Consider the following 16,765-nt stretch of genomic DNA (forward strand, 5'->3'; position numbering starts at 1 on the left):
AAGTTGCCATGAGTCAGGAAATGTAGGGGGGAAGGAGGGGAGCCCCAAAAAAAATTTCGATCTTTTTCAGCCTATCACCCAGAATGTAGAAAACACGCCAGCGTTTTTTGGGACTTAGAAAAAATTTTGACTTTTTTTGAAACAATCCCTATCTACTCTATTGCGCTTCGCCAGGTCTGAGGTGGCGAAGGAAGTCTAGCGTAAAAGGTAGCGTTCAGTACACTGCGCAAGTTAGTGAATTTGCATAGTTACGTCGCTAGCGAAAATTCGCCTAGCATAAGGGTGCGAAGTAACACTAGCGAAACTACGCCAGCGTTCGTTAGTGAATTTGCGCAGTAACGAAAATGCCAAACGCTAGCGAATTAACGCTAGCGTTCGGCGCTTCGGCGCTTAGTGAATTTGCCCCCTTGAGTGTGGAAACTACTTCTGATTGATGCTAAGGGGTGCTCTTTAAAGATGAGTATGGTATATATCCTATAAAGTTAGAGCATGTACTTGATGGGCAAATAAAAGAGGAAAGCTTTTAATATGTGTGTAGCTAAATGTCTCATTTGTGCTATCGCCTGCTAATTGAAAACATCTAACCATATTGCTAGTAAAAAACACTTGTTATGCTTCAAAATAGTAAATCAGTTGGTTGAAGCAATTGCAGTATTTCTGTCTCATTCTCTTGTTGTCATGCTACAGATACAAAGAAAGTTCTACAGAAATGTACAAAAAGTACTCAACACAAATCTGACATTTACGCCATAAGTATGCCCACTGAACTGTGATTGAACTAGGGACTACCAAAAACCCAAAACAAATTAATTAGATATGTCTGCATGTCTGGCAGGATACATATGACTGACAAATGGAGAGAAAATAAATATCCATTTGAAATGTAAGCAGTAACACAAACAGAATAAAAATTTATGACAAATTATCAAAAGCTATTTTATGAATGCTATCATTTTGTTGATTTCAGACACGTAATCGTTGCAGTAAACATTTTGAATTCCATTAGATGATTGAAATAGAATATGTATTTTGGTTATAAAATTAAACAGGAGATTTATGCACCATACATAAATACCCATCAAGATCTATTTTTCTTTTGTATGCTAGAGTTCAATTTGTTCTTTTTTATTATATTTTTCATTTCAGTATAACTATCATTAAAATAGATGTGGAAATACTGTACACAATATAATAAATTCCGTTCTGTTCAAGCCACCTACTGATTTCCAGGCTTACATAACTTTGCTAAGGTCTGTTTACCAGAGCCGAGCTAAGAAGCTTTGACATTCCAGGCAAGGGTGGCTTCCAAAGTATCATCACACAATTACCCCTGTCTAAAGTTTGTGGTTGGCACAAACCATGAGACATAAAAAGACTGAGAAAAGAGACCGATCTAATGATGAGCCAATTGGCGTTCTTAGCATGCTACTTGCTATACAACAATAAACATATTTGAGAGAAATAGTTGCCACCAAGGCAGGTACTTGTAAACTACCCATAGTTCTGCTTATGCACTTGGAAAAGCATTGACCAGTCTTGGTCATTTGGATTTTTGACCTTGCTTACTAGGTTTCATACCAGAGAAAAGATGACAGGCACTCACATATCCCACAGGACAGGCACTTGTTAAGGTACTGCAGATTTTATTTAGGCAAACAACAAAGAGATGACTGTTTGTACTCTAGTGGAACAGAGGTACTAATGTATCTGAGCATTTTTCAACATGATTTGAGGCAAATATTAGCTTTCTCTCAGGCATAGAAAGGGTCAGTGTGGGGTCCAGTAGAGGAAACATCCACATTTCTTAATTGAAGGGAAGTGAAATGGATTTCTTAAAAGACAATCCCAGGGTCTAAATTATGACTTTTGATGTGTCCTGTTACTATGAACGATAATCAACTATATGCCTTAGGATGCCTTAAATGGATGCTGTCATGGGAAAACGTGTTTTTCTGCTCCAGCAGAATTCTGCACTGAAATCCATTTTTACAAAGAGCAAACAGATTTTTTTATATTCAATTTTGAAATCTGACATGGGGCTAGGCATTTTTGTCAATTTCCCAGCTGCCTCCAGTCATGTGAGGGTCACTGATCCAGTCTAAAAAACAAACGCTCTGTAAGTCTACAAATGAATTGCTATTACTACTTTTTATTACTCATATTTCTATTTAGGCCCTCTCCTATTCATATTCCAGTCTCTTATTCAAATCAGTGCATGGTTTCTAGGTTAATTTGGACCATAGCAACTATATTGCTGAAATTAAAAACTGGAGAGCTACTATATAAAAAGCTAAATAACTAGAAAAACACAAATAATAAAAAATGAAAACCAACCGCAAATTGTCTCAGAATATCATATCATACTAAATAATGAAAGGTAATTTAAAGGTAAACAACACCTTTAAGGAATGCCTAGTTATTAGGATTATCCCCTTATGCAGGAATTGTTGCAGAGAGAGAGTGCAGAGATGTGCAAATAAATTAGTAAAAGGAAGAAGAATTAAACAATGAGGAAATTCTGTCAAGGTTGGGGTTCTTTCTTGTGAGTGACATGATTAGTCTTTAGAAGTACATTAAAGGACATTAAGGAATGTGATGGATATTAGGCCACCAAATGGTTCTTCATGGTGAGGGCAGTGAGGTTCTAGAATGCTTTACCGTTTGATGTTGCAGATGCAGACTCCATTAATTCCGATACCAGAGGCTTGGATGATTTCTTGGACACGTACAATATCCAGTGTATTGATAGGACCATATGTGTGTGTATGTATGTAACTATCAGTATTTTTATCATTGCAGAATCTGAAAAAAAGGCATGTTAATTATGTTAAAATAAGTACACAATATCACATGTTTAAGGAGCAGATATATCAAAGGTCGAAGTGAAGGTGCAAATTTCAAAGTAATCTTTGGGTACTTCGACCATCGAATAGTCCAACTTCGATTTGAAGTTGAAAAAAACTTAGAAATTCGAATATCGAAATTTATCATATACTGTCTCTTTAAAACTTTGACTTAGAACATTCACCACCTAAAAGCTGCCAAAGTGCTGTTTTAGCCTATGGGGGACCTCCTAGAACCAGTATGGAGGCAATTGGGGGAGTTTGGGAGATCGAAGGTCGAAGTTAAAAAAAACTTTGAATCAAAGTAGATCAAAGTAGCGCTACTTTGAATCGTATGATTCGAAGTAGGCCCACTTCGACCCCAAAAAACTTCAATCACCATTCGATTGGTCTTTTTGAATTTGAAGTTCGAAATTTTTTTTACTTCGACCTTTGATAAATATGCCCCTAAATGTTGCAACAATTCTAAATAAAATACAATTTGCTTGCAGATGGGCAGAAGAGGAAGAAGTCTTTGCGGAAGAAACTGGATTCATTAGGAAAGGAGAAAAACAAAGACAAAGGTAAGATCAAAAAAGATGTGCTAAAAATACTTTCTGCTGTTTAGCCTTGTGATAGCAGTGCAGTAGATTGAGTTTATATGGACAGCAAACTGCGGATGAATGTGGGGACTGGACTTATAAAAGTGACTTTGATTCACCTCAAGGTCACTATTATAAGTACAGCACAGGTTACCGGTGTATTTAAAATAGGTAACAGGATCACAACTATACCAAATGTACAAGCAACATTGGGACAACATCCTGGGACAAATAGCCATGTTTATTTTGTGTTCTTGTGTGTTTTATAAGACTTCAGTAGAGAAATATATAGCAATATTTAGCAAATGCATACTAGAATTCTCAAAGTAATGTTGCAAGTCAGTGTACTATAGAGAGGGTCCTAGCACAAGTGTCCTGTTGATGCAAAAGCTGTCAATAACTGTATGTATATTTTTATTTGTTAAGCGCTCCTTGAGGGCAAAGCACTGTACAACAAAACAATAAATTAGTAGTAACAAACAAGGTGGCATTAGAAATACAATTCACATAAATATAAAAAATATAATTACAATACAGATTAAGTGCTCAGTGTCAAGGAAACAAAAGGCTAGAGGACCCTACCCCATAGGGCTTACAGTCTAAATGGGAGGGTAACATACAGACACAATTCAGAGGGGTATTAAGGTGCTGTGGGTTACAGTTAGTTACACTGTTATATAAGTGCCAGTTCTTGATCATAGCCTACATATTGGTCTGTCACCGTATGGAGTTAAAGGCCACATGAGGAAACATTGTGGTTTGGCATACTCACCTCAGTATGGTAAAACTTGGGAAAATATTTGCTTTATTGTTTATACTGCCTCCAAGATTTCGTCTCCATTGGGGTTCATGTTTACATAATTGTTTTCTTATAAGGAAAATAAATAAAATATATTGCATGGGCGGATTACATGTGTTTTACTTTGGAAACATTGAATATTTGTTCTTTTTATAGTAGAAATTTTGTGGGGGCAAAGAACTAAGAAAACAAATGCAAAAAAAATAGCAAATGCAAAGCATCAAAATGTACTCTTCAAAGTATAATGTATGAATGTATTATTCAGAAAGCTGTTGCCGACAATAATTCTGAAATGATTATGCATCGGATTAGCAGTAAATACTATGATGCACTAAACTGAAGTTAGTGGCAATAACTGGTAATTGAATTCCACCTACGCCTGAGATGAAAAATATGATTTATGCCGTGTACTTTTCAATGTACGCAACATAGTTTCCCCATAGGAACTCCAAAAATCCGCAAAATGACAATTTACATGATGTTTTCGTATTCAAAAGTCAAAAATGTAAGGGCAGGGGTTATCTTATATGTCTTTTAATTATACAATTAAAACTGTTGGACAGATTGATTACCTGGTGGTATTTTTTTATCCACCGTGGAAGAGATTTGTTTGAATCCCTTATTGCTGCTTGCAATTTGCATTAAGAATGGAAAAGGATGTAGTGGGCAGCTAGAGCTACTGCTGGGGACTCAGACCTCAGACTTTATACATTTTACTATGCAACAAATATGCATCAAGAGATATTTAACTTTTGATTATCAAGCTGATGCTCACATTTTTTATATGTTTTCAACAACTCCCTATTGCTATAATAAGTATTTAGACAATAGGGTCTTGTTAACAAAAATCACTAGTTTCATTCATTTCTTAATGAATCGGTGGTTACCAGCAGGTGTAGTGCAAGTTTCATGAGGTTTTGTGCAGAGCGAGCGCCACCCCTTCTTCGCTCATTAGCAAACTAGTGAAAATATGTATTTTGGCATTAGGGACTTGAACAAATGGAAACGAATACATGGAAACAAAAATGTGGACAGCCCAATAAGTTGTGAGAATTCTCAAGGGTATGGATTATAATTGCAGTGAGCCTAGCAGTCTGGCTGTATGTTTTGGATAGAAAGAAAGGATTAAAATTGTGAAATCGAGCCACATACTGGAGAAAGGAGAGAAAAGAGTACAATCAGTGGCTTCCATTTTCCTTTTGACTATATTGGGAAGGAAAGAAGAGAATCACTGTTTAAGTTAAATGGTTGTGGCCTATTATAGGTTGCTTTGGGTCACATATAGGAAGTCCACTTAGCCCCTTGAGTTTTAATATTGTGTCTGGTTCTGTAGGCCAACAAATTCTACATTTTCTTTCCACACATGGCTGCTCTTCCTGAGTCTGTCAATGCTCAGGGCTCAGAGGTAATTGCCACTTTGTTGCCCTACACCCTAATCCAATGTGTTGGAGAATACAGCACAAAAACTGTAGGGTACAAATCTTTCTTTGAAGCAAAATGTTACTGTAAATCTTAAATCTAACCTTATGCAAACCTATATCAAGTATAATTTCCACACAGCACCACTTTTATTTAGCTACCGTGATAGCCAGTTGTCTTCCCCTCTACACTTTATGAGCAAGTAAATAAAACAAAACTCGATTTATTTATGACTATGCCATATCTAAATGTGCTACACCTGTAAACGTGGAGCGCTCACCTTACTGATACACACTTCTTGTAGTGTCAGGTGCTGTAACTGGAGGACCCACTCCTGTCACTGGGTCATAATAACATGTAGAAAGGAACCAGCAGCACACTGTGTTCAAGTTGCAAAAGTGCACCAAAATTTATTAAGCCCACATCATACAATTAGGCAACGTTTCGGGCCCACCTGGCCCTTTATCAAGCTTGCCTAATTGTATGATGTGGGCTTAATAAATTTTGGTGCACTTTTGCAACTTGAACACAGTGTGCTGCTGGTTCCTTTCTACATATCTAAATGTGCTGGCCCAGTGGCCATGTCCATAAAATGTCCCCATTGTTTTAATCAACATCCAATTCTATTTTTCGAGATTGACAAATTGTACAATACAACATCATCTTACTAAAGCATTGCCTTTAAGGCATGGTTATTCCTGTCCAGTGTGTACAAATGAATGTACTGTGTGTTTGTCTTTGATGATTTTTTTCTTTCATGTCACTTGTTTAGAATTCTTACCACAGGCATTTGGAATGCCACTATCGCAAGTTATTGCCAATGACAGAGCACACAAACTTCGGCAGGATTCTCAAAAGGAAGAGCAGAAAGATGTGGTAGATTTTGTAGCATCAATTCTACCCTTTGGATCAAAGAGACAGAATAAAGAACTCTCAAGCAGTAATTCATCTCTGAGCTCCACTTCAGAAACACCAAATGAATCAACCTCCCCCAATACACCAGAAGCAGCACCTCGGGCAAGGAGAAGGGTGAGTTTCTCTTCAATGGCACAGTTATGTATTTTAATACAGAAAGACATATAGTCTTTGAATGTTACAGAATTGCTGGAGGTCTCTATGACAGGCAGTAAGAACAGGGATGGATGGTCTCTTACCCTGTCGCTGCACTTTGCACCTGCTGCTGGATTTTCATTGAGTGCAAGAAAGGCTATCTCTATGAGCATTAGGAGGCATGCAAGTTTTATTTATATTAACTGCATAATTTGCTTTAAGTCTTGCCACCACTGTCAATGGCCACAATAATGAATGAATATATATATATATATATATATATATATATATATATATATATATATATATATATATATATATATATATAGTTTAAAAGGATCCGCACTCCAAAATCAGTGAAATATCAGTGTTTATTCTTCAAACTTGTGCATCCAACGTTTTGACCCACATTAGGGCCTTTTTCAAGGACCTTGGATGCATAAGTTTGAAGAATAAACACTGATATTTCACTGATTTTGGAGTGTGGGTCCTTTTAAACTATACATAATGCGTTGACCCTGCACCCATAAGCAACTGGTTCAGAGTGCATACATTTTGCTCTGTGTATATATATATATATATATATATATATATATATATATATATATATATATATATATATATATATATATATATATATATATATATATATATATATATATATATATATATATATATATATATATGTATATAGATATATATGTATATAGATATATATGTATATAGATATATATGTATATAGATATATATATATATAGATATATATATATATATATATATAACAAACAAGGGATAGATATAGATATATATAGATATATATATATATATAATTTATTTGTTTATAATGTATTAATAAATATACTTTGTATTAATAAATTCACTATATGTGAATTATATATAATACATTTATAAGTATCATTCTTCCCCAGTGCAATCACTCATTTTCACTGCTTATGTTTAAAAACTAACTATATTCCTCTTTTACTATACAATTTCTGTCTTTTTTTTTCACATAACATCACTCTGTGGGTGGTGACAAAATTGGTCCAAATTTTTTCTATATTTGGCTACAATTCTTGCAATAATGTTTAATAAACTTAAAGACAACTTACGTAGTATGAATGTGATAATAGGTGTTAATACATATGTTCGCCAGAAAAATCGCAACGACAGAAGTGTTCACAGTTTAGTAAACTTGCTTTTGTGTATTTCCTGTGGCAGGCTATTATCGCTGCTTATCATACCTTAGTAAACTGACACCATTTATAAAAAATTGAAGCGTGTTATCAGTGCTTCCAGACTGATACAGATGCTGTATTACAGCTTGTAGCATGCATACTGTATTTATGTCAATGCCATTAATGAAACTGAATAGTGCACTCGGCTCCATTGCTTAGAAGTATTCTATATACTGGTATAGGATCCGTTATCTGGAAACCTGTTATACTCTTAAGATCTACAGTCAGTTAGTATAGGTGTTGGTATATGTACTTATATACAGTATGTGTATAGACAGTGTATAGAGTGTATAGATAGGCCTGTATAAATGTGTGTCTGTATATGTGTCAACTAAGGTACAGTTGGTGGGATTGAACTTGATGGTATTTGATCTTTTTCAATCCAACTTAACTATTATAACTATGTGATCTTGTTTTCTTCCTATATGCTATATATACTTAAACATAGAGGAGATAGTCAAGAGTAAGGAATTCTAGTAGTGAGAGAGGCCAGTTGGAGGTGGAGTGTGGTGCTGAGTGAGTAGTGAAAAGGCAAAGATTTGAAGAGAGGAAGACAAAGTGAAAAGTAATACAGGGATTGAGGGCTGGAACTAGGGTAGGCAGCAGAGGCAGCAGCAGCCTGGGACACAAATAGGGAGGGGGAGCAATTAGGAGAGAGTGAGTGTGAGTGAATGGGGCAGGTGGAAGTGAGTTGGACTGGCTCTGAGTGTACCTGTAATTCTAATAAGACCTGGTGAAAGGAAATATGATTTTCATTTTGAGTTTTGAATAATGATTTGTTCCTTTATTTGTATTACCATACCTTAATTCCTTTAATAAAAGCTTTAAACATTAATAATTGAACCCAATACCAATTGTTTTGCCACCAATATAGATTCATGTAGTTTAAAGTAATATGTAGTGTTTTATTAGTAAAGAGAAAAAGGAAATAATTTTAAAAAGTAGAAGAAAAAAATCTTAAAATGAAGTCTATAGGAGATGGCCTTCCTGTAATTTGGAGCTTTCTATATATTCAATTTCTGGTTAAGGAATCCAAAACTTGTACTTTTTAAAGATTTCAAACTGATGTACAATTTTGTGAAAATAAAAAAATTCATGCATTTTTGTTGTACTTTATTATTCTCACACTGACTCACACTTTTTATTAAATAACATATGTGCTATTTTGGCTCTTTTACTTTAGTTGTGAAACATTAGTGGCCAAAGCAGCTGCGTATTTGGGCTGAATTTGTTTCAAAGAAGCATTACTTGATATAGAGTAATTTTCAATTACATCTCAACTCCTAAACATATTGAAATGATAAACTATTAAATACCAATGATGTAGTGTAGCTGTCAGCTTTTAATTACCTCAGTGCTTGATGGAAACCAGAATGTCATCTAAGATGTTTTGTTGATGATAAAGTGTTTCTTTTAATAGCAGACTGCAATATGATGCTTTCACTGACTATTTAACAAAGAGACCAGAGGTTGCTATAACTCATGTCTGCATTTCTACCGCTCGCTCGAAAGTATAGCCTAAAGGTACAATATTCAGCACATGCATGGAGGCAAAAGAGCCGACAGATATCGGCAGAAGACTTGGATATCGGTCGGCTCATCAGTCGAGCTGGACAGAAAATTTTGATTGGGTGCCTTCAAACATCAGCCCTTGTTAGTGCTGAATCGTCAGATACAGGTAGATTTCTATTATTTCTACCTGTATACGTGACGATTTAGCTCTACACATGTGTACTGAAACAAACAATCTTTCTTGGAAAGATTTTTTCCAAGAAAGATTGTAATTGTTATGTCTATGGCCACCTTAAGGTACATTACATTTGAATGATAAGAGCATACCTTTAAATCAGCTTATACAGTTAAAATATTTAGCTTTTCTTACAGATATTTTAGATAAAACATTTGTAATTCATTATCAGTAGTACTATAGAACAGAACAGTCTCTCATCAAATCACCAGTTGTTGTCTGACTGAGCATGCTGGGAGATTCATACAACACTGCAGTTGGTAGGCTTCTGCCTTTTAATATTAAAGTTCATGCAATGACTGCATGTCTATGTGGAGTATGTCATTGCTCACAAGAATGCTAACTGTGTAGCATATTGTTTGCTGTTTATTGGATATCATCTGCTTCCTTGGCTTTTTAATTTCCTCACAAACAAACCGCAGAGCTATTCCGAGTTCAAGATCAAATAAATACATGACTTGGCCAAGATAAAAAAAGTTCTTGTGATTAGACAGTCTTACTGTGGGAACCAGTATATATTTCGGAAATTAAAACATTGATTGCAGGAATTATCTAGCTTCATCTCAGCAGATGACTCCTGTCAAGTCCTACGCCCTCCACACAACTGCATTTGTGAGAGCTTAGAAATTAACCTCCTTCTAAACAAGCACATTCAAATTCTCTATTTTTTCATTCCTTGCCAGTGGAGCCTAGAGCACATTGCTGGATCAAAGGAAAATCTGCTTGATAAATATATTCTGGATCGGTCTTATGCCATGTTGTTTGTTTGATGCTTTCTGATTCAGATGGCCAGATATGCCTTAAGGTGGGCATATAGGGGAGAGATCAGCTCATTTGGTGACATCGTCAAACAACTGTATGGCCACCTTTACACTAAAAAGTGTTGTAAAATGTTATGGTCTTTTATAATTTGATGGCAGTTTGTATTGGATTTTATTTGAAGGGCAATGGAACCTTAGGGGCAAATTCACTAAGCGCCGAAGCGCCGAACGCTAGCGTTAATTCGCTAGCGTTTGGCATTTTCGTTACTGCGCAAATTCACTAACGAGCGCTGGCGTAGTTTCGCTAGTGTTACTTCGCACCCTTACGCCAGGCGAATTTTCGCTAGCGACGTAACTACGCAAATTCACTAACTTGCGCAGTGTACTGAACGCTACCTTTTACGCTTGACTTCCTTCGCCACCTCAGACCTGGCGAAGCGCAATAGAGTAGATAGGGATTGTTTCAAAAAAAGTCAACATTTTTTCTTAGTCCCAAAAAACGCTGGCGTGTTTTCTACATTATGGGTGATAGGCTGAAAAAGATCGAAAAATTTTTTGGGGCTCCCCTCCTTCCCCCCTACATTTCCTGACTCATGGCAACTTAACTAGATAGTGGGCACATGTGTAGGGCAAAATAAAATTTTTATTTGATGATTTGAAGGTTTTCTTGGCATTTGTAGTGCTGATACATATTCCTCCATTGAAATTTGAATTTCGCGCCGTATGCAAATTAGCCTTCGCTAGCGTAACTTCGCTTTACATAGCGAATCAACGCTAGCGCAACTTCGCAACCTTACGCTACCCCTGAGCGCAACTTCGGATTTTAGTGAATTTGCGGCAAAATGCCATTCATTCCCTCTAGGACAATGTAAAGAACCAGAAGTCTTCCTGCAGAAATGATTATATCTCCTTACATGTTATCAACCTATGTGTTGGAGCATATATATTTAATAATGTAAAACTGCCAACCAAAATAAAACCATAAGAAATGGGACAAACCAACTGTTGCCTAGTAAGAAAATAATGTAGACTATAGATATCACTGATGTGATGAATGAGATAAGAGATGGCATAGCCATGGAACCATGTTGAACACTGAAAACAGACAAAACTAAGGTGGAAAGTGAACTTTGTGGCCACATTTATAATCTTGTTCCTCATTCAACCAATGTGCATTGTGTACACCCTGATAGGGTAAAACCCTCATACACTGGCTTTCTTGAAGTTACTCAACCACAGTCCCACAGTTTTAGTGATTTTTCCAGCTGATGCTTGTTGCTAAATAAATGTTTGTATTGCAGGGTGCAATGTCAGTGGACTCAATTACTGATCTTGATGACAATCAGTCTAGACTCCTAGAAGCTTTGCAGTTGTCACTGCCAGCAGAGGCTCAAAGTAAGAAAGAAAAAGAAAGGGATAAAAAGTTAAGTCTGAACCCTATCTACCGGCAAGTTCCCAGGCTTATGGACAGCTGCTGTTTACATTTAGAAAAGTATGGTAAGCATATTTTTATGACAAAGAAACATCAAAAATTGAATGTGTCAACTATGCACTGACTCTTTATATCAGCATAATAAAATTATACCAGAGCCATAAATAACCTGTAAGATATATCCTTATAATCTGTGCTCATTCATGTTATTTCAAAGTCATGACTCATTGAAGCTTGTGTATTAAATAGGTAATAATGAACCCCCTCTTGTAAAACAGCATATTAAAAGTCACCAAGGAGTTCCATGACCACTTACAGGTCACAGAATTTTAAAGTGATAACTTCATATTTTAAAACAGTGACTACAGTACATTATTTATTATGATAGTTTCAGGGAGCCATGTGACAGATATTATGTCACTAAGCACCATTTATAAGCACCTTTTTTTTTATAATTTATACATTTTGAAGAGTCATATGACTCAAGTGGCATTTTACCTTAATGTTTTTCTGTACAAAAGAAATCTGTCAACAGTGCTGTACGTAGGACTAAGGGAAGTAACTGCGATCCCCAAATTACAGAAGTAATGTCGCACGACTGCACATGTTGTAACATGTAGTTCTGGCTTTCGATGTAGTTAGTTTTGTATCACCTCTATATATACAGGTCCTATCTGTCACAATAATTAATTGCTTGAAATGGTCTCACTTGACAAGGGGACACCTCAATTTGACCCTTCACCTTGAGCCATCCCACTGAACCCCATTATTATATACATTAATGAAACCAGGATACAGAGATTTGTGTAAAATGGCCACAGCATTTATTAACATTTTATCAAAAAAAATAAGCTTGCCAGCTTAACCCAAGGCTATATTCTAAAGCCAGAATTTAAGAGATCGCTACGATGGTGTGCCTCCAACATGAGAGAAGTTCAGCAGCCCTACTGCCAGATCTACATCTGCAGTGTTGCGATGATAGGAAATCCAAGCAGTCTGTATCAATCAATACACTTTGCAGTCACAGGAGAGAACCTCCTCTCTCCCTCTTCTAAACTTACCTGTGACAAATAAAACTTAAAATATAATATCATATGTACATTGCTTTGATCCAGAGGAAGACAAAAAACCCAGCCCAAAGCCATTGCCAATTATGCTGCAAGAGGGACAAAATTCCTTCCTGACCCCAATGGCGATCGGAAACATTCCCTGGATCAAGTATTTCACAATCAATTAACATAAATTAATACAATACAGACTCTCACAATTACATTTGTGTAAAGATACAGTGCATGCAGGAAAACATCCATATTCAGTTATCAATAGATAATATGAGAACATAAAGAAGAAAACTCCTGACATTTCACAAAATAAGCAAAATAAACATACCTACCGGCCATCTCCTTTTTTAACTCATTCCTTCTTACCTAAACACAGCTTCATGTGGTTCTTCCGATCTCTAACCTAGACCAGTATAATTTGGCTGCTGGTCATTCAGATCCCGTATCATGCAGCCCCTGCACTTATAGCTACAGGGCTTTCCTTTACCCTAGATCACATGTTGATCTTGGTAATTTCAATTTATTGAAATCTGCATAACCAAGCAATAGTTGTTTTTTTCCCCTAAATCAATCAGTTCTTCTTTACAGGGCTGCAGACAGTGGGGATCTTTAGGGTTGGAAGTTCCAAAAAGAGAGTACGACAGGTATTTGTTCTTGTTTCAACTTATATTGTAACAATTTACTGTTATGGTTTGTAGCTGTATTTTATACATGGTAGTATTATCGATCCTTGCTTTCTATGTAACATTTGCTGTTGTGCATATAAAACAGGCAATTGCATTGCATATGCTGCCTCGTTATGTTAAGAATATAGGCATAAATTCTGCACATTAAAGGGCAAGTAAAGTTGGATCCACAGAGGGGTGTCAATATGTTAGTAATAGGTGACTATTTCCATTACTTCATCCTGCCAAGTTTCTCTAAAAATGTTGTAGCTTATAGTTTTGCCTTGCTTACATTTCTATTGTCTTTTGCTGCCTTCTACTACCTTCCATATTACTTCCCATAGCCCTCTGATTTTTTATAGTGCCACTGGAAGTAACCAGAAGGGGGCACAGCTTGAAAACAAAGCTGTGGGATCTAAAGAGAATGGAGTGTGAGCTGGCTAAATGCGGTTGGCCTGTGCAGGGAGTTACTGTAAAATCATTAGTTTCCTATATTAGGCACAATTTAGCAATGCTATCTGAAGATATGGTATAGTTTAGGGGCCCTTTATGTGTATTCATTCTGTTTGTCTAGTTTATGCAATAGCAATAACAGAGGGGGCAGTTTATGATCCAAGTAGCCAATAAGGACACAAGTCATTAATTTCATACATTCTGCATTTTTCGTGCTAGAATTCATTATTTTGAGTGATAATACTATATGTGTTCTGCAAATGTTATTTTTTACCTTATAGTTAGCCATAGGGTGATGTATGTATGAATCCTAAATACGTGTAAGCTTTGTATTAGAATCTTAACACTGAAGTTAATGCCTAGAAATGTGTTCCTTTATTTCCAGTTACGTGAAGATTTTGACCGTGGCATAGATGTTGCATTAGATGAAGAACACAGTGTTCATGATATTGCTGCCTTGCTAAAAGAATTTCTGAGAGATATGCCGGATCCCCTTCTTACCAGAGAACTCTATACAGCTTGTATTAACACTTTATGTATGTTGAACAACTTTATACTTGATTTCTTTAGCACAATAAACTATGGGGAATGAATGCCATCTGCCACCCGCCAGCTGTTTTGGGTGTCATTATGCACGCAGGAGTCAGGCAAAAAAGGAACATTGACAGCATAGTGTCATCAGTGAGGTCACAAGTCAGACAGCCAATCAGGGTGATCACATGTGTGTGAGTACAAATGAGCATGGCGTGTTACATTGCTTGCTTTTGTAGTATAAATAGATTTGAAAAATATACATATAATCAGTATAGAGGTCTGTTAATGAATGCTATATTGCACATCATCAAGAGTGCAAGGCTATGTATGGCTTCTTGATATGACATTATAAATGCAGTTGGTGTCCATTTAGAGGAGTTAAGGTACTTAGCAGAAACAGTGGCTGTTTAGCCAAGGTAAGAGAACCTATACCCCTCTTTTGAGCTCTTCATGAGCTCATCAGGTATCTGTGTATGCTCAGCTGAATTAGCTCCTATTAATATTTTCCCTTTAAAACGTTCATCAAATGATGACTAAGTGGGGGCGTGGCTTGCGGCCGCATGTGATCGCACGTACCTTAGCTCAGCTCCAGTCCCGGTGCCGATAAACTGAAGCTTTTTTGCGACCCTACGGAACCCAAACGAGCGCAACCCACCCGCTAAGATCCCTGCAGTCATGCCGAAAAAAAAAGACAAGCAGCAACCCCTGCGCCTCACCGCTTTTTACGGCTCTCAGCCTAAGACGCCGACCCAGGACGACAGCCAAGATGGAGCTCAGTCCTCCTCCTGCAGATCCTCTCCGGGGCGTACTGCACCTGAAATGGAACGGCAACAAGCTAAGTACTCTGACTCTGCACACGGTGTTACAGAGGCGCATTTAAAGGTGATGCTTGCGCAGTTAAGAGAGGACATTTGTACAGACACAAAGCAGGCAGTGCAGGACATTAAAACTGAGCTCCAAACTATAGCTGCCCGTACTGATCTAATTGAGACTAAAATGGAGGAGTTGGTGGGGGCGCACAATAACATGGCTGACACAGTTGAAACCCAAGAGTCAGTAATCACTATGTTACAAAATAAATTGGCTGATATGGAGGACCGTTCAAGACGGAACAACGTTAGGTTGAGGGGTGTATCTGAAGATATTCTGCAGCCACAACTCTGCCAGTATGCGCAGGATCTTATCCTTACACTACTTCCAGAAACCCCTGTAGACCACCTCCTAATTGATAGAATACACAGGATCCCCAAGCCCAGAAACGCGCCAAGCGGGGCACCCAGAGACACCATACTCCGGATTCATTTCTTCCACATTAAGGAAGATCTGATGCGCTACGCAAGACGGCATAAAGTGCTTCCACAACCGTATGAGAAAATACAAGTTTTTGCTGACTTTTCTGCAGCTACTATGGCGAAGCGCAGAGAACTAGCCGGAATAACCCAAGCTTTGCGCCAACACGACATACCATATAAATGGGGATACCCAACTAAGCTCTTGGTTCACTGGCAAAACTCCACAAAAATTATCCTAAACGTGGCAGAGGGGAAGCAAGCTTTGGCGAAGTGGAACGTGCCTCTTACAGTACCACTGCAGCCACAGCGACAACAACTTGGACGGATCCATGTGGATGCTGAGACGGCCAAGGCGGCTGATGTGGCTATTACCTGACTGACTACAACCTACTCGACTCCAGTTTGAACCCAAATCCCTGGGTCGCCTAATTGTTCCCTTTGTTTCTAGGATCCCGGCACCGGAACTGGAAACCAAGATTGAGTTTCCACAACTACCGTATTAAACACCCCCCTACCATCCTACTCTACCACTGCAAGACTGTCTGCCCATCTTTGGGCATGTATGCATTGAGAGATTGGCCACTGCTGCTGGCTATACTGTATATAAGTTGTATGTTCTCTGTTTACCTTTCCATGCTCTTTTTTGCCTTTTCTTACCCTTCCCTACCCCTCCCGGGGAGACTGGCATGTAATGTACTGTGGTATTTTGTTCTGCTATCCTGGGACCAGCTGAATCGTACACAAACTAGCATTAGTATTAGCCATAATGGTACTTAAATGTATGAGTATTAATGCGAGGGGATTAAACACCCCACGTAAGCGTCTACTAGCCCTAGCGGAATGCAAACGGATGCAGGCAGATATCATCTGGATCCAGGAGACGCATTTTC

General features: G+C 37.5%; 1 protein-coding gene across 2 annotated transcripts in view; it reads left to right on the forward strand.

The window, feature by feature from the left end:
• The window catches only part of LOC108708949 (rho GTPase-activating protein 6), a 145,512-nt gene that overhangs the window by 104,693 nt on the left and 24,054 nt on the right, over positions 1-16,765 (forward strand). For both annotated transcript variants that reach the window (XM_041584184.1, XM_041584185.1), the window contains exons 3-7: positions 3,335-3,406; positions 6,415-6,671; positions 11,740-11,935; positions 13,520-13,575; positions 14,435-14,585. In XM_041584184.1, coding sequence (XP_041440118.1) covers positions 3,335-3,406; positions 6,415-6,671; positions 11,740-11,935; positions 13,520-13,575; positions 14,435-14,585 — 732 coding nt within the window. The remainder of the gene's footprint in view (positions 1-3,334; positions 3,407-6,414; positions 6,672-11,739; positions 11,936-13,519; positions 13,576-14,434; positions 14,586-16,765) is intronic.

This window comes from Xenopus laevis, chromosome 2S (genome assembly GCF_017654675.1).
Source record: "Xenopus laevis strain J_2021 chromosome 2S, Xenopus_laevis_v10.1, whole genome shotgun sequence".
NCBI classification, from domain to species: domain Eukaryota; kingdom Metazoa; phylum Chordata; class Amphibia; order Anura; family Pipidae; genus Xenopus; species Xenopus laevis.